General features: G+C 41.1%; 2 protein-coding genes across 6 annotated transcripts; one reads left to right on the top strand and one right to left on the bottom strand.

The window, feature by feature from the left end:
• Positions 1-27: 27 nt before the first annotated feature.
• tex47 (testis expressed 47) lies at positions 28-4,756 on the bottom strand. Of its 2 annotated transcripts, none has more exons than XM_071462108.1 (9): positions 4,588-4,756; positions 2,944-3,016; positions 2,267-2,370; positions 2,102-2,166; positions 1,727-1,805; positions 1,369-1,506; positions 1,095-1,242; positions 881-940; positions 28-256 (listed from the first exon to the last, which is right to left on the bottom strand). In XM_071462108.1, exons 1-8 carry the CDS (start codon positions 4,738-4,740, stop codon positions 903-905), a joined length of 798 nt encoding a protein of 265 aa, XP_071318209.1. In that variant the 5' UTR covers positions 4,741-4,756; the 3' UTR covers positions 28-256; positions 881-902. The 2 variants fall into 2 exon arrangements, with proteins under 2 accessions (XP_071318209.1, XP_071318210.1); XM_071462109.1 differs by having other exon boundaries at positions 4,597-4,756.
• A 763-nt stretch (positions 4,757-5,519) lies between these two features.
• ndel1a (nudE neurodevelopment protein 1-like 1a) lies at positions 5,520-22,018 on the top strand. Of its 4 annotated transcripts, none has more exons than XM_071463572.1 (10): positions 5,520-5,648; positions 7,988-8,084; positions 12,237-12,390; positions 15,649-15,797; positions 16,188-16,324; positions 16,519-16,692; positions 17,516-17,610; positions 17,742-17,887; positions 18,111-18,145; positions 20,864-22,018. In XM_071463572.1, exons 2-10 carry the CDS (start codon positions 7,999-8,001, stop codon positions 20,872-20,874), a joined length of 987 nt encoding a protein of 328 aa, XP_071319673.1. In that variant the 5' UTR covers positions 5,520-5,648; positions 7,988-7,998; the 3' UTR covers positions 20,875-22,018. The 4 variants fall into 4 exon arrangements, with proteins under 4 accessions (XP_071319673.1, XP_071319671.1, XP_071319672.1 ...); XM_071463573.1 differs by having other exon boundaries at positions 5,625-5,849; XM_071463570.1 differs by lacking the exon at positions 18,111-18,145.
• The last annotated feature ends 1,111 nt before the right edge of the window (positions 22,019-23,129 follow it).

The raw sequence follows: 23,129 nt of genomic DNA, 5'->3' as shown, positions 1-23,129 counted from the left end.
GACTTTCTGTTCTTTTGTTATGACTGATAAATGTTGAAAATTGTGTTTAATGTTGTTTCACTCGAAGAAGTTTTACACATGAAATCACTGGGAACAGAGACAGTTGTTTTTGGACCAAACGAGTGAAACACATAGAAGGAAAAGCTGCAGGAAATTAAGTGATGGTATGAAAGTGTCTGGATGGATCACAGTGATTTCTCTTTGACAGGAAGACTTCAGTCACAGCCAAGGTGCTTTAGTGGAGGCCAAACACAATCTGCAGAGGCATAAAACATTTGATTACAGCTTTGAATTGCAAGATAAATCAAAAGGAAGTGGATCACTTTGACAGCACTGAAATGCACCTGAAGATCTCTTCACATCAGCCTTAAACCCTCCAACATACGTGTTGTTCTTCATGCAAAGAATAAAAGCTTTCAATTTAATTATCTCCCAACAACCACACATGTTAACCTGATGGTGGCGCTACAGGAAAAGTAAGAGGATCATCAAAATTATTAAGATTCATTGTCTGGAAAAACCATAAAGGTCTGTGATAAAATTTGTGCTATCTAATAGTTGTTCAGATATTTCAGTCTGGACCAAACCGTGAAGTGTGGTTTAATAAATTAAACCCTGTTTCTGAATCGTCAGCAGGTTTCACAGGAACTACTTTACCAAAAATTAATCTCCATGAAAACTTGTGGTTTTGGAAAGAGAGATGTTGCTGCTGACTTTTTTTAAACATCATTTACCAAACAAATCACCTCAGCTGTATTGAAATGAAACAAAACGATCTGTGTATGTTTTTTTAAAAAATCTTTTTAGGTGAACTGTCCCTTAAACTCATAAATGGTCAGACGTCCAGTGTGTAGATGAAACATGCAGGATGAGCCCTCACCTTTGACCTTTTGTCCAAAAGTTTAAACTGTGGTGAGACACCTGCTTCGAATAACCTGTCCTGTTAAGAAATAAGGATATTTAATATATTAATTTTTCTTTCTTCTGACTTGAACACAGTTATTGTAAAGTTACTGTTTCCTGATGCACTTGTCAGCCTTTCTCAGGGAACATATTCATCATAAATCAAAAATCAGCTGGAAGCTGCCTCTTACCAAAGTCCATGCTGATGTTTAAGGGGGAGTCGTACATCTGCAGGAACAGTTGTGGACTCTGCAGCTCATCTCGAGCCAACAGATTCTCTAGAACCTCCTGAGAGACGATCAGCTCTGGAGTCTCATCCAGCACTGATCCAGGGACAGCCTGAGAGGGGGGGGCAGAGAAAATCTTCTCTAGAAACTGACTATAACAGGATCATTTTATTGTTATAAAAACAGTGAATCCCCTAAAAGAAAACTCAGGATTATAATCTTATAAAAGTCAACAAACCTTCTTAGATAATTCAAGGTGCTGGCCCAGACTCTGCAGTGCTGACAGGACACTGCAGACCAGAGTCTCTGTGCTCTCTTCTTCTTCCTCAAATCCTGTAGCCCCTTGGTCCCCAGACACCTGATCTGCTCCCAGCACCTTTATTCAACAACGTGAATCACTCAGTCAAACCACGTCCATGGACACAGATGATAGTTTATAAGGAAACGGTATAGACCTGTGACGGACTGAATCAAACACTGGGACCTTCACAGTCAACAGTTCTCGTGGCGGCCTCAGTCCTCACTACGACCTTTAATCTGTCTCGTATCTGTGTTTGTGCGATGCAGCCTCAAAGAAGTAAAGAGACGAGACAAACCTTGTAGCTCCACTGTTGGAACAGCCTGCTCTGAGGATCATGTGCCATGAACACAACCTTCGCATCTTCCAACAAGGAACTAAGAAAGGATTTAAAATCATTAGTGCATTTCTGCATCCTGCAAACTTCAACACCAACAGGCTCAGTGTCGGGGGGGGGGGGGGGGGGGGGGGGGGGGGGGGGTTTAAAATGTTCTCAGGGTGGGAACTGGAGGAGCATTTCCACCATCATGAGGTTTGACATTTGTGAGTGAAATGTCTCAACAACTATTGGGCGGACATGTCCCCCTGATATAAATTATAATCACTCCTCTGAGTAGTATTGCAGTACTACACTACAAGATATAGTGTCTGTGATACAAGACAGCATCATTACCAGTCTGTCTGTAGCTGCATGTCTTTGAGGTCTTTCAGAACAGAAAGCAGAATCTCTCTGGATGACTGGAAGAGAGCAGCGCAGGAAACTGTGAGTACAAGGTTTTACATCATAAACCTTCCTCATCGACTGATGCTGTGAATATTTATCTGGAGGGAAACTTACTTCAATGATATGCAGCACACAGGATGGATAAATCAGCAGCAGGCCCGTCATCTGATCCCAGATGTACTGTTTGCTCAACTGAAAGTTGAGTCTTTCATAGTGAGCTGAATGGAAACAAACAAACAGAACGATGTGTCAGTTTGCAGACAACAGAGAAACCGAGTATCCTGACGACGACATGAAAGCCCGGTTCTGTCGTCAACACAGTTCAGTTCCAGCCTCTCCAGGGATTTTATTGAGTTTTCTGTATAATTTTTGTGGAAGAGTTCCTTGAAAAGCAGCCACACAAAGCTCTAACAAGGACGCCCTGCAGACTAATTCACATGGGTGCAGAAGCTCTAAAAACACACAAAAACAAAACGACCTTTCACTGCTTTAATAGCAACTGCAGCACTTTTTGTGATTTTTAAGAGTTGTTCAAATTCAACCTTTAGCAACCTGATGTTTCTCTGGAAATTTAGTTTGCAAATTTCTGCAGTTCTATACATTTGTAATATTAAAACGCTGACCGTCCTCTTCCGTTCCACTGACGGAAAACGGGATCAAATTGGAACGAGGTGAATAGTTGATTGCAGAGAATGAAGGGATTGTGTCAGTGAAGTAACGATGCCTTATTATCAGCCGCTGAGCAGTTGTTGCTCTCGGTCTTTGTAGCTCTAAGGTAATTGCTGGCTGACCTCCCAGTTCTGTCCTGTCAGCAAGATCGTGGGGGATCCGGGCAATTACTATCAGCCGCTGTAGCACGATCTTCTGCAGAGACAAAGACGACAAGTCTCAGAAAAACCTGCAGAGTCCTAAAACACCCACAGAGTGATTGGTCACATAAAATACACACATATGCACGAAGGGAGGATCATTATCTCATGTAGATTTAAATTATTAGGCTATAGTTCAACATATAATGAGTTGTTTGACATGTTGTATATTGCATTTCTTTTCATATTTTACTGCAACATATTAAAATCAGTACATGCCAGAAAAAGAGCTTCATGGTGACTTTATCTAGAGTTTCTGATCAGACAACAGAGATCAACATTTTGTTTAAGAAGAACTTTTAACTCCTCTCTTGTCTGAAATCGAATACAAACCACATCGTCATCATCCAGATGCTTCCTCTGATCCATAAGATAGTGAAATAAACTAGTCCCAGTTTCCTCCTCTTTCTTTTCTTCTGTTTTCAGTGCATCAGTTTTCTCCATCTCACTCTCTCACTCCTTATCTCCGTCCAGTTCAAACACTGCAGCAGAGCGAGTGAAGCCTCAGCGAGCTGCCTGCCTTCAGTGTTTATTAAAGCTTATATCCTAGAAACCTTTTGTTCTCCTCCACACTCATGCAACTGCATATACACGATAAACACATGAGCCAATCCTGGGCCAGCCTTGTAATTCAGGTACTGACGGCCATAGGAGGAGGAACTGTACATATGTGTGCTGCAGAGGACAGTGCATTAAGACAATAAACTGTTTTAGTCTGAAACTAATGTTATATGTCATATGTGCTAATGAGGCTGCGTTCAAGAGAAAAAGACCAAATTTCTCATTTGGTTTAGTCTGAAAAAACTGTCATTAAAATGAATGTCATGTCAGCCTCTCCGACACTCACTACCTGCATGTTCACAGATCAGCTCTTCACCCATTTTCTGTGACAACTAATTATATTATCCTTCAAATACAATTTAAAAATGGAGCCTGGAGCTCTCTGTTAGTGTGACACCAGTGGTGAAGGAGAACCCAGACTCTAAAATACCACAATGTAAAACTGCTTCCACCTTCTCAAATACAAGGATTTGCTGCTTTCAATTATTTTTGATTTATTTTCAATCATTTTGAGGTTTGGACTAACGAGAACTCTCATTCTGATGTTTACAAACTAAACTGTGAATCAGTTAATCAAGAACATAACCAGCACATTAATACACATGAAATTAAAACAATCATTAGTTTTAATCCCAAACAAAACAGTTAAAAATCAGCTGCACCTCACAGTAAAATACTGCTTACACATGAATACTTCAGTGATGTTAATAATAATCCAGTGATATAACAGTGCAACAGTCTCAGGGGCCATTTTTCTGCATTGATTATTTTACTTTTTAGTACTTTTTCCTATAGAGGGTTTTTCTGTGTGGTATTAGTCGCCCTACTTTTACTTTGACCCCCGGGTGTCAGCACTTTCTAAACCTGCTTCAGTGATTGTTGACAAATGTTTTTTATCTGAAAGTGTTGGATCGGGCGGTTGGACAAGGCGGTTCAGGCCTGGAAACGTAACCGTTACCCGGCCGGTAGTCCGTTCAGCCCCCGCTACGAGGCTCCGGCACAAACCTCTCTCACCGTCCGGTGAACCGCTTCGAACACGGTCGCTGTGTCTCTGTCCTCCACCTCCGAGCCTCCGCTTTCCCACGACTTCATGGAGAAGCTCCCGAGCTTCTGCGAGGCGGCCATACTGTCCCCGCTGCGCGCTCCGCCGGTTACCATGGCAGCGGTGCCCGTCGAGCGCGGCCGGAAGCGTTTGACGTCACCACATACGTAATTACGTAGGAGAATTTTTTTTTAAAAATTATTTATTTTTACTTATTATATTGTTAATCTTCTAATATTTATTGTTACAATTCGTGTGTTTTAATTTCTTATTTTTTATTGTTTTTTTTTTTTACCATTGTGTTTGCAGTTTGTATTTACTGTGATTAAAATAAATAAATAAATAAATAAATCAATAAATATATCATGCCCACAGAATGAACTGTCCCCAGCACCAGATATATTAAACCCAGTAATAACCTGGTCTGGACGGTGACCAGCAGGTGATGCTCATTTAACGTTAACTGCGCATCATGCGCAGCGTGTGTGCAGCGATGAAGCTCCTGAGCGCAGAGTACAGACGGAAATCCACCCTAAAACTGATCTCTCTCTCTTTCTATTCTGTTCTACTTTTTCTATAATTATTCGCAGAGATAACTGTTCAACTCTAGTTGTATTTTCATTAGAGATTAGACATTAAATGATCCTATAAATGTTTTCCATTTAACTGTCAAATCATTAAGGTCTCATGTTTGAGCTGGAGCCTGTGATGCAATAAAAACAACATGTGGTAATTTATCTTATCTCCTTTATCCTGTTGATGTTGATTGAATTAGAATCTTAGTGTTTTGGTTTTCTTTTAGTCATTGCTCCATTTACATATAGTAATGATATAAAAGGAACCGTGCAATATGACAGGCTTGTGTTCAACAGAGAAATAGGAATCAGAAAAATTAGAATTGAGATTTAGGGTGTAGTTCCCTTTAAAAGCCCTGCTGTCGGCGCAGCGGGGAGCAGCCGGAGAGACGGTCGGCCTCTGCAGCTCGGACCAGGCTGATCACATCAGGGTCCGGGGCGATGTTCAGGTACTGGACTCATGATCATCCACTCTCTTCTCTCTGTGGTGCAGAACCGGTGAAACTGAAATGTGATGGTTGATGTTCGGGTCTGCACACCCAGCTTTGACAGCTGAGCTCAGCATCAGCTGCGGGTCTTCAGTCGCTGACACTGGTCTCATTTCTTGTCCTGTTTAATGTTCCGATTCAGAAGCGATGGATGCGTTTGAGGTATTTTCAGTTTATGTATTAAAATATCTTCTTTATGTTTCTAATGATTGATCGTGATCAGTGACCAACAGGGTCATCTCTGCTTTGGATTAAATCCTTTTCACTGAGTTAAGATCAGTTTGTTTAAATAGTGAGATTTTACAGTCTCAGGTCCTTCCTTCATTTAACCCACCTTTTCAATCATAGATTACACACCTTACAATGTAAAACCATAGGAGATCATAAGAATTTTATTGTATTTTTTCTGAAAATGTTTTTAATTTAAGAAACCTCCCAGGCCACTTTATGATGCTGACAAAATGGCTTGTCTTGCTTTTTCCTCTGTTTAATGAGTTTCCCCCTCAGGCTGTGGCTGACGTGGTTGAATATAATCTACAGCTGAATTATTGAGGGGATCACAGAGTGAAATATCCGCTGGGTAGTAGCTCCTATAGAGGTCAGCTGGTGGAACAAGCTTTAATAAGATTTTTTTTTGGAGGTGGTGAAGTGTTTTTGCTGGTGGCTCTTCTTTACTGTGACACCTGACCTTGTCCCGCCTCTCCTCCTCTCAGTGTTACCTCACACCTAAATTCAATGTCTTTTCAGCTTCCATCCGTATTGAGATGGGCACCGACGGCTGGATTGACCTCCTCGGGGACCCTAGGGCCCCAGGTGTCACACCAGACGTGAGAGTAGTGTCACTTTTCTCATCTCATTCTTGGCACAAAAAGTGAAACTATTCCTCTGTTAACAGCAGCAGACGTTGTTTTATCTGCTCAGTTGGTTACATAAAAATAAAAATGTGTTATATCTGATTCCCAGAAGGTATAACATCATATCTGTCGCTGTAGATGTTACAAATGAGTGGATAAAAGGGAGAGATTGACTCAGAATAGTTTGTCTCCAGCCTGCGGGGCCACATCAAGCTAAAGAGAAATAAACAAGACGCTGATTTCTGTGCCAGCCCAAAGGGAGAACTGGTTCGGTTCCATCACTGCTCTCCAGAGGGTTCTATTATCTAGGAAATTGGTGTTCTTCTTCTTGTAATCTGCCGTTATTTCCTCAATGCCTCTCTTCAAAGTGCCAACAGTTGCCAGTACAGACGCTATTCTGCTTCGCTTTCTGAGAGGAAAAGGTGGATGGAGTTGTTGGCACTGGGGCACCTGTAGCCCCACCTCCTGCTGCAAGGTTAACGTAGACAGTGGTACCTGTACAACTGATTTAATTGATTTGGCCGTATGCCTGTGCAAACAGTCACATGGCTTCACAGGATAACCATCTTTTTCTCCGACTTTTGTTCTCCGTTGATTCAGCTGGGGACAAATAATGGGAAGATAGTGAAAGCAGCTCTGTTTCAATGGCAGGACACAAGCACAAACCTGTTTAATACCCACGAGAGCAGAGATGCTCTCCAACATTGTTTGGGTTAAATGGTTTTGGAGGCTCTGTAGCCTACTTAAGTCAGAGGGAGTTTATTTATAGGGAACAACACCTTTCCTAAAATTTACCAGCTTCTCATTGAGGCTTTGGTCCCAGTTTAAATCCAACTTTCACTCTGATTAAGAGGCAGGGTGATGAATGAGGCTCCTGGACTCAGTGTTTCCTCTGGGAACTGTTTTCTTTTTTAGGCAACTACAGAATAAATACTCCTGCTGGATGTAAAAGCCTACTGAGAGAAATATGCTGCAATAAAGCTGCGTTTTCAACCAAATGACAGATCTGTAGTGTTGCACAGTGTCAGGTGTCTCTTACTTAGATGTATTTAACCTTGTAGAAGATCATTGGTCAAACTGAAGATGCAGTTTTCTCTGCTGATGCTCTGCAGTTGATTTCTCTGCATCCTGTACTCCTCAGGGCTTCTGGGAGTCTGGGGGGGGCAGGGTGCTTTTTGATGGTTGATTCCCTGCTGTGGTTTAAATCATTGATTTGTTCCTCATTTCATGTTGAATCTCGATGTTTGCTGCCTTTTGAAGAACTAACAGGTTTCAGGCTTAGAGATGAAGTTAGAAGAAATTGTTTGTGTTTTTGTGGCTGTGGAGAATCTTAATGGATCATCGGCTCCATCAGCTTGTTGTGTTGTAAACTTCACTTTTCCTCTTTCCTGTCGTTTCTTTATTATCCCATGGTAATCACTCGTTCCCTTTTTCCTTCCCCTCCAGATGTGTTTGCCATGGAAACAGATATGATCCCGAAATTCTCCTCCAAAGACGAGGAAATTGACTTCTGGAAGTCTCTGTCCCTCAAGTACAAGAAAGGGTATGTAACTGGCTCATGTTGTGTTCTGTTGATGAGATAGTTTCACTGTTAATATCAGCCTGGTGTTATTCTATATTTTCCTTATTTAAAATCCTGAACCAAGATAAATTTAACTAGAAAAAAACAAACTATATTTTTTAATTCAACTTTATTCCTAGAGCACATTTAAACGCAGCTTGAGCAAAGGGCTGTGCAAAGGAGATTAAGATAAATAAAAGTAAGTAAAACACAAGGAAAGCAAAACTAGATGAACATGACAACGGACTGTGAATGAAAATGTGTCTTTAGCTGAGATTTAAAAATGGAGATGGAGGGAACACGTCTCATATCTAATGACAACTGTTTCCATCATTTCAGAGAAGCAACTGCAAATATGTTTGTGACCCATTGAAAAAGATTTGCATCTTCAGTAAGAGTCAAACAGCTTGAGAAAATCAGACAAACCCACTGTGGATTTTTTTCTTTTCATGGGATTTGTTGACCATAAGAAACATGTGGAGTAAGTAAAGTCTTCATCCTTTAACTGTAGGAATAATCGACCATTTCCAACCTGCAACCAGCATCTTCATCAACATAGATCTGCTTATCTTGTTTTCCTGCTGTCCTACAGAGCACCAGCAACATGATAGTTATTAAGAGGAAGATGTTTTTATGTAAAATGGTAATAGAACAGCCCCGAGCCCGACCCCGACCCCATCCAACAGCTTGAGGATGAACTGGACTGTGAGGTCAGATCAGTGTTGATCACTGATGCTCTGAATGGGAGTAAACCTCTGCAGCAGGTTCAACATCCGGTGGAAAGTGTGAAACCAGATGATTGGAGGCCGTGATGTGTGAGTGACAGCAGGTATTAGTTTTTATATCTGGGTCGGGCCTCGTCTTTGTGAACTACCTTTGAATCACAGGTTGCTGTGTTGAGTTCTCATCAGATCACGAGATCTGACGGTGACTGTACAGTGTCTATGTGTGCGTGGGAACGTTTGATCTACTCTCTTGTTGTTGGATTTCAGTCGCCCGTTCTCACTCTTTCAATTAAAACCTGGTGCTTGTGAACCGGTGAGACTTGGGGAAGAATCTCATGTGAGACGAGCATTGAAAGCTCCGGTGGAAACTTCTCCCTTTGTCCCAAAGCGACGGCTCGTTTTTCACATTAAACATAAAAGGCTCTCATGTGGCTTTGTCCTTGTGTCTCTGAATGGGTTTCTGTAATGATACAGCTGCGTTTTTGTGTATTCTCACTGTTGTTGCTGCTCAACAGTTAAATAAACTAAAGGCTGCTAAAAATAGCCAATCCAAGTTTAAATCTTATCTTCCAGCTTGTTGCTTGATTAAAAGTGACTAATTGAAATGTGAACATCCTGAGCTAAAGGAAACGGGCTGCGGCACACGCCCAGTTATATAAGAGTCTCTAGACAATGAACTTCCTTCAAGGTCAAGGTCACGTTTGTTCTGTTGGCGTGGAACATGTGATGTAAGGGTTTTCTTCTCGACATCCACCAATGACCTTAAAATCAATCTTATATGATTAAGGTATTTCATGCTCCAGCAGCTTTAACAATTATGAGTTTAGAAAACAGTCCCTGGAGCTCTCAGTCATATCGCATGATCTTCATCAGCAGGTGGAGTTGATTCAGTTGTCGTGGAAGTTTCCACATATCTGAGCATTTCAAAGACTTTTCGTCAAATCCGCTTCAACGTTGAGTTTCTATCTTGGAAACAACAGTTTACATAACAAATAAGGTCCATTTAGTGGCTCCTCTGGGGCTTTTGGACACATCACATGACCTTCACGAGCAGATTTAACAATCTCATTGCAAGAACAAAAAACAATCTAGTTTTATTAGAAAATCTTTTCCCTTTAAGACTTGAATGGCAATCACAGTGTTTTATTTTGGTAAGAAACCATTGTCCTGGACCAGATTTAAAAGCCTTGTGTATTAATAATCAATATTTTAGTATAGAATGTGTCAAATAACAGGTGTCACTCACGGTGAGGAACCCACAGAGAATTATCATCTGACTCTGCCAATCTCTTCATCATCTTTGAGCTCATCAGTTTGTTTTATGGCCTGAAACTTTATTGTGCGCAGCGTTATCTCCAGCTGCAGCGGGCAGATGTTTTCAGCTGTACAGAGACAAATTTAGCAGCTATCTGCTGAAGAAAGTAAGACATTCAACAGCTGAAGAGCCAGACATTTTCTCAGTAGGTGGTGAAGACCAAAAACGGAGCTAAAAGGAGAGCGGGGAGTGGTTCTGTCGCCAGAAATGTGTCTTCAAATGAAGGCTAACGCTGCTTTGTGTCTTCTGGATGTGTAATTAGGCAACTGCATGATAACAAGGGGCCATATCAGATATGTCAATGTTGTGTTTACAGCTTATTTACAATACAGTGGCCAAAAAAACTGGCCTTGTTGGTTTAAATTAGATTGTAGCTCTAATTTTATTAGGATTTTTCTTCCTTTAAGACTCTTGCAGACCTCAATAAGTTTTAGTTTTCCACACCTGAACAGCTTGTGCATTAACACACCAGCTTTAAATAAGCAGAAAAGGTATTTCAAGTGGATTTTTCTGTGATCAAATCTTCCTCCTGCTGAGGATTCCCTCACATTAACTATTCACATGCACTGGAGTGTTTTGAATATAGGACGCACCAGTGTGCAACCTCTTCAAAATGGAACCAGTTCACAGTGAGGCCTGGCAGAGCGATTCCACAGTGGGCTGAACACAAGCGTTTGTAAAAATGGATTTTCAGGCTCGGTGCCACCTCCAGCACTTTAGCCCACACGAGGGTTGGTTTTTCCATTTTTAGATAGCTGGGTCCGTATGTGTGTGTGTCTGTGTGTGCTCATCCATGCTCATATCAACAGACACTTACACAACCTCCACTCCTGGAAGAGCTGGTCCACGGTCACACGTTCTCTGTGGTCGCTCTGGTTGTAAAGTGGGAGATCAGCCTGTGACTGAAAACATCAGTCCTGTTTACTACCTGCATTCCTTGGTAAACCCCTTGTTGACAGATACAAACCTCAGTTTATCTTCTGAAAGGTTGTGTTTGCTGAGATGACGACGATGACGCTGGTCACCCCCCCCCACCCGCCTCCTTTTGTTGCTCTTGGATCGAGAGTAAACATCTAAAAAACACTGGATGAACTGCTATAAATTGTGATTCCTACGTTTATCTCCAAACATGATGATGAGCCATAGAGACTATTTATCTTGCGCCACTAGCAAATCATAATTTCCACTTATTCATGAACAGGATATTTCAGATAAATTGTCCTTCTGTACTTTATCTTCACACTCATATTGACTTAGGAGGATTGTGGGGTTGGTTATGAGTGGGATGGGAACGCTTCCACAAAAAGTTGTCCCAGTGAAAATCACCTTTGTGTTCTGTTTCTGGAAATGGACTTTACTGTGACATTTTCAAAATATATTTCTTTCAAGCTGTTCCACAAACTAAATTCTATTCACTTTCATTATAGTGATGAAATTTCAGAGAAAAAAACCTCAAACTGAATCTAACTATCACAGGGGAGAAGCCAGAACATCTTTATTTTTATAGGCTTATATAATTTTTGTGTTGAACTCGTGGAAACCGTGAAATTGCTGCTGAAACTCTAAAAAAAATAGAAATCCAAGGCTGGAGGCTTAAATTGATAAAATTTGAGCCAAGTCATAAATCTGAACCTGAAATGTCCCAAAATTGCCTTTTTATAGAGGATAATCTGATAATCTGCTGCTGCCATGAGGGCAAACTCTACTTATGGTCCCATTAGAGGTCATCTTCAAAGAATAACAAAGTTTTCTTATATTTCATTTATCCAGCTGTTTAATATTCTGGTGTGTTGAGTGTTACAGCCTCAATCTGTGGCTTTAATCTTATTTAAATGTTTCCCATCAGTTGTGGTGAATGTGATTGCAACATCAGAGCTCACTGATCCTGAAGTGAGACAAATTGTGGATATCAGGAGCGTGGGGAATCATTTCTGATTCAGCCGACAGACAAGATAAAATGAAGATAAAAATAAGTAAATGAGCTTCTGGTAAGGAGCAGTTGGTGAGCGCACTCACCTGCCACGTCTCCCAGGCCTCCACACCAGCCTCCGTCTGTCTCGGCTTGTTGTCTAATGCCTTCTCTCCTGTCTGCAGCTGCCAGGAGGCCCAGGAGGAGCTGCTGGAGTTTCAGGAGGGGAGCAGGGAGCTGGAGGCCGAGCTGGAGGCACAGCTGGGACAGGCCGAGCATCGAATAAAGGACCTGCACTCTGAGAACCAAAGACTCAAGAATGAGGTCGAAACACTTAAGGTCAGTGCAGGGGGTTGTGGGAAAAGAGTAGAGGGAGATGAATGAAACTGTGTCTCTGCATCAATACACTGAAGGTTTTATCAGCTCAGGTTTCCTCCTCGCTGGGCTCTGAAATTCATTAAGCTCTGACGGTAACGAAGCTTTTATCAAACCTCTTCTCTTTCATCGCTCTTTCTCAGCAGTTTTGAACATTAATTAAGCTGATGCTAAAATAAGGAGTGTTTCTTCCTTCTTAGCCAACAAACTGATCTTTCAGCTGCAATTTAAGTCTGTAATCACTTGCAAATGTTGAAAGGTAAAACTAATGAGATTCAGTAAGGAGTTTGAAAGGACTGAGATTTGATAATCAGATCTGATGATGGATTTGAATTTGATAAAGTGCTACTGAGCCTCGTTCCTACGTCTTCGACGGTAACGATGATGTGTAGCACGATCAGTTAGTTTCTTGTTCACACGTGCTTCTGTTATTCTGCTGTTATCAGATTAAAGATGTTACAGGGATACAAATGAAATATTAAGCTTAGTATTTACATATTAAACCAGTAGATGAGTGAGGAACATCTAATTATACAAATGCAACCAACGCCAGGCAAGTAAATTAAAGGCACTCTGTATTATTATAGTGAAATGTAATTTATAATTGTCTCAGTTTGCAATATTTTCACATTATTTCATATGTTGTCAGCCATATTCCAAACAGGTCGTGGGCTATATTAGCTAGCTAATATTCACTTAGTCCAGTTAGCTACATAACCTGGCAATCACTGGATGTAAATATGTAGGAACGGCTCATCTTTTTGTAAGAACTAGATTCTACTTGTTTTAATTTAAATTTATCTTTTGACCCTGTGGGGGATCCAGACCCTTAAGATTGGAAACAACTGATCCAAGTTCTGCAGTGTAACCTGTCAGTTAATACAAGAATAGAATAAGTAATATTCAAAAAAAAAAATGGTGGTGCATCCAGGCTTGGGGCATGGCTGCTTTGTTGTGACATCACAAAGTTCCAGAAGTCCTGACGGCTGGTTTTAAGGCTCAGTTTCTGAATACAGGCTGTGTGCATTTCTCTGTGGACTGAGGCTTTGATACTTTCACAGTATTAATATAGAACCTAGACCTGCTTTATAATCAAAAAACACATGGACATCTGCCTTTAGACCGGATGGAGCTTTAAAGGACTTCAGCTATGAATCTGACTTTGTAGATTTATGATGAGACCAGCATTATGTATATGTATATATAACCTAACAATACATTAAGCTCTGAACTAAGCACAGTGCAGCGTGTCTCCATGTGCATCGTCTACATAAATATTTGATGCCTTTTTTTTCGTAGCCATCTTATATCATCACTCGTCCTTGAGAACAGTCCCTTGGGAGTGAGGAGACAGTGAAGTCGCGCTGTAACAGCTGCCGCTCCCCTGGATGCACTTACACTCTGTACTTATTTTTTCTAGTGGGCCTGCAGCTTTGCCTTTCTGGTTATATGTAAGAGATCATGGGAATATTGAGGTCACATCTATAGGAGCTTGTAATAGAACCTCATTCGATGCACAACAGAATAAAAGATGATAAGTTCCCCTCTGGAAGAACAACACCACACTGTCTCATTTCAAGGTGTAACTCAAACAGCGGTGATGGGTTTATTGGCCTCAGTGAGGAGAACAGTCCCGGAGACGTGCAATCTAAAAGGTAATCTCATCTCAGGAAGGTGCTGAGGTAAACTCTCTTTTCCAATCTCAACACCTGCTCTGCCATAAACAGGCTGCAAACTGATGCAGCTGATCTGTAGGACTCATGAATAATGCATCAGGTTGTGTCTCATTCTTTTGACTCCATAATAACCCAAAGGCAGGTGGCACATTTTTGAGTCCATGTCTCCAGCTGGGATGAGCTGTTTGTGCCAAGGTGTCTGTTGGGTTTCACTTTCCCAGACAGGCAGCTGACTGTGCGAGTGAATACATTACTGTGTTTCAGGAGGAAAAAACCCAGTGGTGGTTTGTTTTTGGAGCAATGCTGCACTGTTGGCTTCTCAGGAATGTGTTGTTATTTTAAATAATATAATACTGTTGGGTAGTTTCACACGCTGATGACAATTTTCAGTACAAACAACAGATTTTCAGAAAAGATGAAAACAAACATTTCAACAGTAGTTTGTGAATTCTTGTCTTTTCAGACTTGTTGCTGTGTTTTCTCTCTTGTGAAATGCTGCTGTGTTAATTTAACCTGTTGTTGACAGTTTTCAGTAAAAACTGTGGTAGCCTTGATGTGCAAAACACACCAATATTAAAGAAAATATAACATTTAAAAAAAACAACATTTCAGATGACCTTTTTTAAAGACACACAGGAAAAACGGAAAAAAAATATTTTTTTGAAAACATTAACACATTTTAGAAAGTAGACATTTCAGAAAACACATCTCAAAAACGTAGCATTTTATAAACTACAGCATTTCAGAAAACACAAGATGCTAGACTCAATATTTTAGAAAACATAATCAGGAAACAAAATTTCAGAAAACAAAAAAACATTTCAGAGAACATAAAGATGTTTCAGAAACACATTTCAGAAAACAGACATTTTACAATATATTAGAAAACAAAACATATCAGATAAAACATCAACATTTAACAAAACAATATTTCAGAAAACACAACATTTTAAAAAAACGTTTTAAAAAAACAACGTTTCAGAAAACGCATCATTTCACACAGATATCAAGGAATTAGAAATTAAAATCAACATTTACAGACACGTTAATATTTCAGAAAACAGTGGGGAAAATGTTTTGGAAATATATTTTTGAAGCGTTGTATTTTTGTGTTTTGCACCTCAAGGCCACCGTACTGAGATCATCACAGCATAAGATCAATCTTAACTGTTACATAGTTCTGTGTCATGTTGATGGGATGAGACTCGGAGCGAACAGAGGGCTGTCTGGTCGTCCTGCGGCTCGATGCAGTTAATTCAGACATCACTGTAGCAGCAGATATAGGTCAGACGTACAGACAGGCCAGGCGGTATTTATCACGCTGATTGTCTCAGAGCTGGTGCATATATAGGTCACACTTCACATCCGCCGCCTAACAGTGGAGAAAAGGAAAATGAGCTGAGCACTGAAAAATGGATGATAAGATCTGGGCGGTGTTCGTCGGAAACTGTTAAATCATGTCCTATATGGAGCTCTACTGTCCATCATGTTATAGATTAAATACCTGTGATCAATATGTGCCGCCTGTCCTCCGTTCCTCCTGCAGGAGAAGCTGGAGCAGCAGTACTCTCAGAGCTACAAGCAGATCTCCATGCTGGAGGACGACCTCGGCCAAACGCGCAGCATCAAGGAGCAGCTCCACAAATACGTCAGAGAGCTGGAGCAGTCCAACGATGACTTGGAGCGAGCCAAAAGGTCCTTAATGCTAAATATTGATTATATTCATTCCACACAACTCCTTCCCCATCAAACCAGCTATTTTGTGATGCTTATTTAATCTATATGAAAATTCTCAGAGATACAATTCTATTAATTTGCAAAAGGCTGAATGGAATTGATTTCTGGCTTTAATTGGATTAAAATCAATGCTGCATTTGCACAAGACTGAAATATTGATCTCATATTAGTACCTCAATAATCATTCGTAAGCAAAGAGGACATGTAGAGGGCAGCGCCAGAGGATGTTTTTATTTGTACTGAATGACATGTTCTCTTTAGTTTTTGGTGGATTCATGATTTTTGTTTGATTTTCTTATTCACTGTGTTGTTTCTTTCATTTTCTGCCTCTTTTAACTTGTGGCTCAGAGCTACTATCGTGTCTCTGGAGAACTTCGAGCAGCGTCTGAACCAGGCCATCGAGAGGAACGCCTTCCTGGAGAGCGAGCTGGATGAGAAGGAGTCTCTTCTGGTGTCTGTGCAGAGATTAAAGGATGAAGCCAGAGGTGATTATTGACTCGGGTTTTTACTAATGAGCCACTCTGTCAATCACCGCTCTGGCTCATTAACATACAGCTGCTGTGTCTCCTTTCTTCTTTGATCCACTCTGATGGTTTCAAATATCTGCTTTCCCACAGATTTGTAGGAATTTATTTGCTTTCTGTCCTCAGTTGAGCTTTTAAAATGTTTTTTTCCGCAGACTTGCGGCAGGAGCTGGCTGTACGGGAGAGACAGGCAGACGTAACCAGGATGTCTGCCCCGAGTTCGCCCACACAAGACAACGTGAAGATGGACACCGCTGTGCAGGCCTCTCTCTCCCTCCCTGCCACCCCACTGAGCAAAGGTCTGGACAATGCCTTTGCCAACCCAGCAGGTAGCAGCAGCTCGTCTTCCCTTGAGTGCATTTTTTTTTGGCATTATGCAAGTACAGACGGAGAAATCTGAGCTGCCATAATTATGCTGTTTCTGTTTCATGTGTGGACACATCTACCTGTCTGGAACAAAACTGCAGAGTAGCTCATTTATTCATGTTGTATGAAGACAAAGCCTGTCTGGTCCTCAGACATCCTGCAGAGAAGAGCGTGCATTCACTCAAAAAGTCCAATTCCTAACAGAAGGTTAGGAATAAAAAAACCTCTGATAAATGTGGGCCAAAAGATTATAAAGCATTTATGTGCATGTGTCAGCACTTTTGCTATAATCAGTATTTTTATATCAACAATAGATCATATGTCTACTTGTTTCTGAAAGGTGCTGCTTGTAGTGATGAGTCCATAGAGAATTGTCACCCAACTCAGCAGCTCCCCTCAGACCTGCAAGTGTTTGAGCGTCTTTCAGCTCATTGTTCTGGTTTTACCGTCTCACACCTTTCATCAGCAGAGCAGGAAGCTGTTTCCAGAGAAAAAGCCACTGTCCACTTCCTGCTCAGCATCAAACAGCAGACAGACACTTAGAGAGCAGCTGGTGAGCACAGTGGAGCATTTAGCAGCTAAAGAGCTGGTGGAGACCAAACACGGAGCTAAATGTGAAGAGCGTTCATCAGATGGACCCAAGCACGACTCAAAGTAGACGCCGGCATCATTCTGTATCTGCTTCATGTGCAATTGGCCAATGTCAGTGATGACACACTGTGTTTTTGGTCACACCCATACATTTAATAAAACAATACATCTTTTTCCATACTCTCTCCTGTCCAGTGTTACCAAACGGCTACGGCAGCAACTCGCCACTGACTCCCTCTGCCAGAATATCAGCTCTCAACATCGTCAGTGATTTACTGCGGAAAGTAGGGGTGAGTCAGTCCCTCTCTCTTCTGTGTTTCTGTTTATCTCCCATTCTCTTCCACTACATCAAAAGCTTCATGTAGAAAGTGACTGTGAAGGAAAAACATCATCATCATCCTTTTGTTTATGTCTTCTACAGGCCCTGGAGTCAAAACTTGCCGCTTGCAGGAACTTTGCCAGGGACCAGAAAGCCAGGAAGGCGTACGCTCTCGACAACAGCAACGCACTTAATGCAAACACAGCCAACTACTCACAGTCGCTCCACACATCATATTTTGACAAAGCGTGAGTGAAACCAAAACCTACTTTCCATTGCTACGTGTTTGATCTCTTCAGTCATTAACGAGGGATCATTTATGACGAGGATGTCATAACTTCGGTCTTGTCAGATGTGTTTACTGGATGTCGTTACGGTCAACGATGATGTGCTGTGTCTGATGTGGTGGATGACTCAGGAGGAGACATGGAGGATAGATATCTGAGACCTGTGTGCATTTTTTCCCAGCAGGACAGAGATGGTCACGTTCCCTGCATTGATTCTGGGTAATCGCAGCTCTTCCGCCTCTGCTGGGGCATCTGCATGCTGCTGCTGTTTGTAACAAGCCTCTTTTTTAATGTAGAATTAGTAGAAAAAAACCATGACTCTGGGTTAGATGACATCCTGGCACTAACTATTCAAGGGTGGTGGTGGTGGTGGTGGTGGTGGTGGTGGTGTAATGGTGCTGGAAATTTCCCGCTGTCTTTTAACTCTTAGCCGATCTAACAGCTGTTCTTCCTGTCTGTTTTAGTCTTAAATCTGACCATTTATTATAATTAACATCAAGAGCTTCTTTGCTGTGTTTTCTCGGGAATGAAGTTGAGGAAGAAGAAGAGAAGCTCGATGAAAGTGTAACTTTGTGTGGGAAAATCGTTGGTTAAAGCCCCGTTCTGACTGGATGATTTTAGTGTGTATGTGGGTCATTTTTCATCCGTACTTCAGTAATAATTACAACCTGAATTACCGACTGTTTTTCTGCAAACTCATTGATTCTCCTGTGGCAACATCTGTATTTTTAAAAAGTGGATGTTGAGCCTGTTAAAGCTCATTAAATGGGTAAAACCACAGGTAGGTACTGCTGTTCTCTTTTGGCTTTGTCTTGCTGAACGTCCACGTCTATGTGCCATTTTCTGCTGCGTCACTCTGCTGTTTGCTTGTGTCGACAACAGTCACTGGTGGTGAGAGCAGGGACAGGCAGTGCGACTGTGCAGCGTCTCTGCTGTGAGAGAGAGAACTGAAAAGACAGAGCGTCCATATTGAGTTACAAACACAACAAGAGGCATTGTCCATCTGTTTTCAGTGCAGGAAGCTGTTATGTAGACTATTCACCTTCAGGTATTTTGTATCACTTACTCTAAAAAGAGGGAAACATGATATTCTGATCAGCAAACCTGCTGAATATGAAAAAGAATCTGCTCAGTCAGATTCTAATGCTTATTCATTTCCTGTTTCTCTCCTGATCTTAGGTATAAAAAGAGGAAAAAAATGCTTTGATATTGCTTTAGAAACTCAGGTTTTGTGAACTGTGCTTTCCAGAGTCAGGACTCAGGCCTAAACGCTGATCATAGAAAGAAACCAGTTGAACCAGTCGGTCAAGCAAGCTCAATTACCTCTCCAACTTCCCTCCCAGTTTCACCATCCCAGTTCCATTTTTAGCAACACATGCATAGTTATGTGTTTGTTTAGTTTTTTTTTAAACCGAGTAGCTGCTGCATCCCTTGCTTATGAAAAGGAGACAGTGTGAGTTGATAACGAGGACGCAGTGACAGTGACCTGCCGCCGCTCAGGTCAGCGCTTTGTGCTGTGTTGGCAGCAGCTATTGGAAAGTGTCAGTGTGCCCGGGGAGGAGAATTAACAATGACTGAAATTACCAAAGCTTCTGTCAAACACAGACACTGACAGGAAGAAGAGGATGAGGGGTTTATATCTACATCTTTTATCTATGGAAACCCATTTGTGCCAGGAAAAGAAAAAAGTAGATGAACTGAACTAAAAAAAAAAAAAAAAAAATGGTGAATGAAAGTTAAGCCAGAGTCAAAATTCTGTCATTTACAAAGCCAGACGTTCAAAATGTTGAAATATGTATGTTATGAATAATTTAGATTTTGTAAATCAAATTGTAAAAGAAAAAAAAATCTGAATAATTTATGTAACCTGGGACACTCAAAATCAAAAAGCTACAAGGCTCCACCTGACATACAGACCTATGTGGACATATAGAGCAAGGTGCAGTAATAGTAGAAATACAACAGTATAATATATAGAGTACTACCTTTACTGCTAGATAGTATTTTACAGTGATCAGTGTTGGGTTTTTTGTTTTTTTTTTTTACATTACGTTACATTAAATGACATTACAAAAAGTAGATTTTTACTTAGGACATAATGGTCATTTTTATAGTATTGATTATTATGTCAGAATTTTACTTACTAATTTTTTTTTTCATTCCTTCCTTTAATTTTTTCCCCGTCAGTAATGGGCTTCCATACTTATTAGCTTGTTTAACTGTTGTCTTTGTAAACAGGCGACAATTTCGAGGTAATTTTAGCAGTTGGACGAGTGAGTCATGGACCAACTTAGTAATGTGTGTTAAACAACAATATTTATCTAACACAGTCACATCAGACCCGGTGAGGCTGTAGCCACAGAAACCCTCAGTGTGTTGACTTGGCTAATTAATTCAACTTTTAATTTGCAACAGGAAGATTGTGTTATTGCTTCTTTTAAAAGTCACATAGTCTCATTTTACCTTAAGTAGCTTTCAATGAAATTGTACTGAGGTTTTAACGTAATCCATTAGATGATATCATGGATCATTTATCATGGACGGATTATGAGAAAATGGGCCAAGTAGAGTCCATGGTGTTTGTTTTTTGTCTGATTGTTTTGTGTGTCTGTGGTTAACTGGGTCTCTTTGTGTTTGTTTTCTATCTTTTTTTGGATGTTTTGCGTCTTTGTTTGTTTTGTGTCTGTTTTCGGATGTTTTCCATCTCTTGGTGTTTGCTCTGCATCTGTTTGGGTTGTTTTGCATCTTTTGCATTTCTTTTATCTTCATTTTTAACTCAGCTCTATGACTTTAAAACAAGAAATCTTGCTCAGTTCATACGGAGGCTCTGACTCAAGGGGCCCCGGACCTCTATGGCCCCCGAGCCTGTGCCTGGTGGGTTAACTCTTGTATTTTCAGAGCTTCCTGTTTTGATGTTACTCTGTTGTGTTTTTGCAGCAGGACCGTGAATGGACTGGAGCCTGGTACCCTGACAGCCATCACTGCCCCTCCCACTGCCTCCTCCGCAGGCTTGGTGCCCCTCGCTGTGTGACGGTAACCCCGCCCCCCTCTTAACCCCCAACCCAACACACCTGCCCTGCAACAGAAAGGTCACATCCAAGAAGACAAGAGTCCAGACAAAGAGGGAACTCAAACGGCTAATACTGTAAACTCTGTTGTACCGACACCCCAGGGTGCTCCTCATCGTCTCTGTCTGTTCTCACGCCTCGTGCTTCGTTCTGCTGTAATTATGGATCCCAGTGTGTATATACTATGTGTTCCTGTAGCTGCTGTTTGCTCACTGGCTTGTACAAAAATGGAAAAGCCCTCTCTGATATTGACACATTCAAAGTTCTCCCCTGATTTGAAAAGGGAAATATTGTGCAATTGATGTGTTTTTAGTTGAAAATTTTAATGGCACTTTTTAAATTTTTTTTTTTAAATTTAAAAAGCTTTTTTCCACAACTTCCAGGAGCAATAACTTCAATTAAAGCGACAGTTAAGTGCACTCACATCCACTGCAGAAACCATGAATGGATAATAAGAGGTTTCATGGGTTTTGCACATGTGCAGACGTCCTGAATAATCGTGTGCTGCATGACATATGTCTCTATCAATTATTGATGTTTCCAAATGTCCAACATACGAGCCCGAGAGCCTGATGTTTTAAACATTATCTCCTGTGATTCTGATCTTCCACTTATATATTGTTACCCCTGTAATTTGGTTTCCAAAGGGAGTCTTTGTGTCATCGTAGTGAGTCAAACACACCATTAACTTCTGAACTATGTGACATGATGTGAACAGTATTGGTCATATTGATCGTTATTTATAGACGGCCAGTTAAGCGGTGCTGTCGTCGTGTTCAGACCAGTCAACCAGCATCCGTGTGTTCTGTAGTCAAAGTGTTTCATCCTGTTCAAATCTGGCATTTTTTCCCAATTTATTCCACAACCCAGTTTCAGCACAAGAGATGTCAGTGACGCACTTTGACCCTGTGTGAACTTCAAATGTCACTTTTGTTATTTTCATTCAAGTGCAATATTGTCTGTTATTGTTTGTGGATTTAATTTCAGACTTTTATGGCATGTTTTAATAAAAGACATAATTATCCTCCATCTATTACATTTGTAATGTTTCAGTCGGCTGAGGATGAGGAGCTAAAACTTGTGTGGTCCTGTAAGTTGTAAGCAACGCTGCCCTCTGCTGGACAAACATGCAAATGCAGGACAAAGGAGCTGATGTTAGAATGAACTCGTAGCACTTTGGTCATTTAATCATTTTAAACACGTCTCAAAACAGACATAAAATATTAGAGCACATTTTCGGTTCATATGTGTGAATTTCAAAATGCATCCAGAGCACAAACAGTTTGGCTTCTTGCGCAGCAGACGTCTCCAGCACAGATGTCTTCACTTGTATTTACTGGAGACGGATGGTTGAGGATTACTTTATAAGTCCACTGGTAGAAGATGGCCCAGGGCAGGGGCCTTCGGTGTGTTTACACAAGTGAATCAGGCTTTGTACAGTGCAAATATATATGTGTGGTGTCCACATCTGTAGATCTGCTCAACATGATCCCTGCTGTGCTCAGCTGCTCCCTGTTTTCCTCCTCTCAGCCAGCTCGTCCATCTGCCTCTGCCTCCTCTCCAGGACCTCCATCCTCTTGGCGTCGTTGCGCGCTTGCTCCTTGGCCCTGAGCTCGGCCACATCCTCGAAGAAGCTGTGCCTGCGTGGACAACAAAGCGTCATGTTGACTGACGTGTGAAAGGATTCATGATTACACGGCACTGGTCGGCGGCTTTTACATACTGCAAGAAAAGGGGAGACGCATTACCCCTGTAACAAGACCATTTCTAAATTTACCAACATCAACAATTAATGTACATTTGGTAAAATGATAAAAAGTTTCAAACATAAATTACTGTGCAAAAGTTTCATGCACTTTAGGTTATTTTACATCATCAGTCAGTAGGAAAAACATAACAGAAACAGCTGTGTAAGTGGAGTTAAGCTGTCTGAGGAACTGCCAGATTAAAAAGCTCAGGTTGCATCTAAAGCTCTTAAACCACAGCAAATAGCAGCAAGAAACCAGGTGGTTGTCCTGCATCAACAGGGTCTCTGACAGCTGTTTCCAGATGTGAAATGTAGTAGGAAATAAAGAGCTGCAGGGATGAGTGTCTGCAGACAGCGAGGTTTAGGTTTGAGCCTTGATCTGACACCA

This window comes from Trachinotus anak, unplaced genomic scaffold (genome assembly GCF_046630095.1).
Source record: "Trachinotus anak isolate AG129_WGS33_773 ecotype Australia unplaced genomic scaffold, CSIRO_AGI_Tana_v1 ptg000025l, whole genome shotgun sequence".
Taxonomy (NCBI): Eukaryota; Metazoa; Chordata; class Actinopteri; order Carangiformes; family Carangidae; genus Trachinotus; species Trachinotus anak.
The sequence above is the reverse complement of the archived record's forward strand: the minus strand, read 5'-3'. Positions and strand labels throughout refer to the sequence as shown.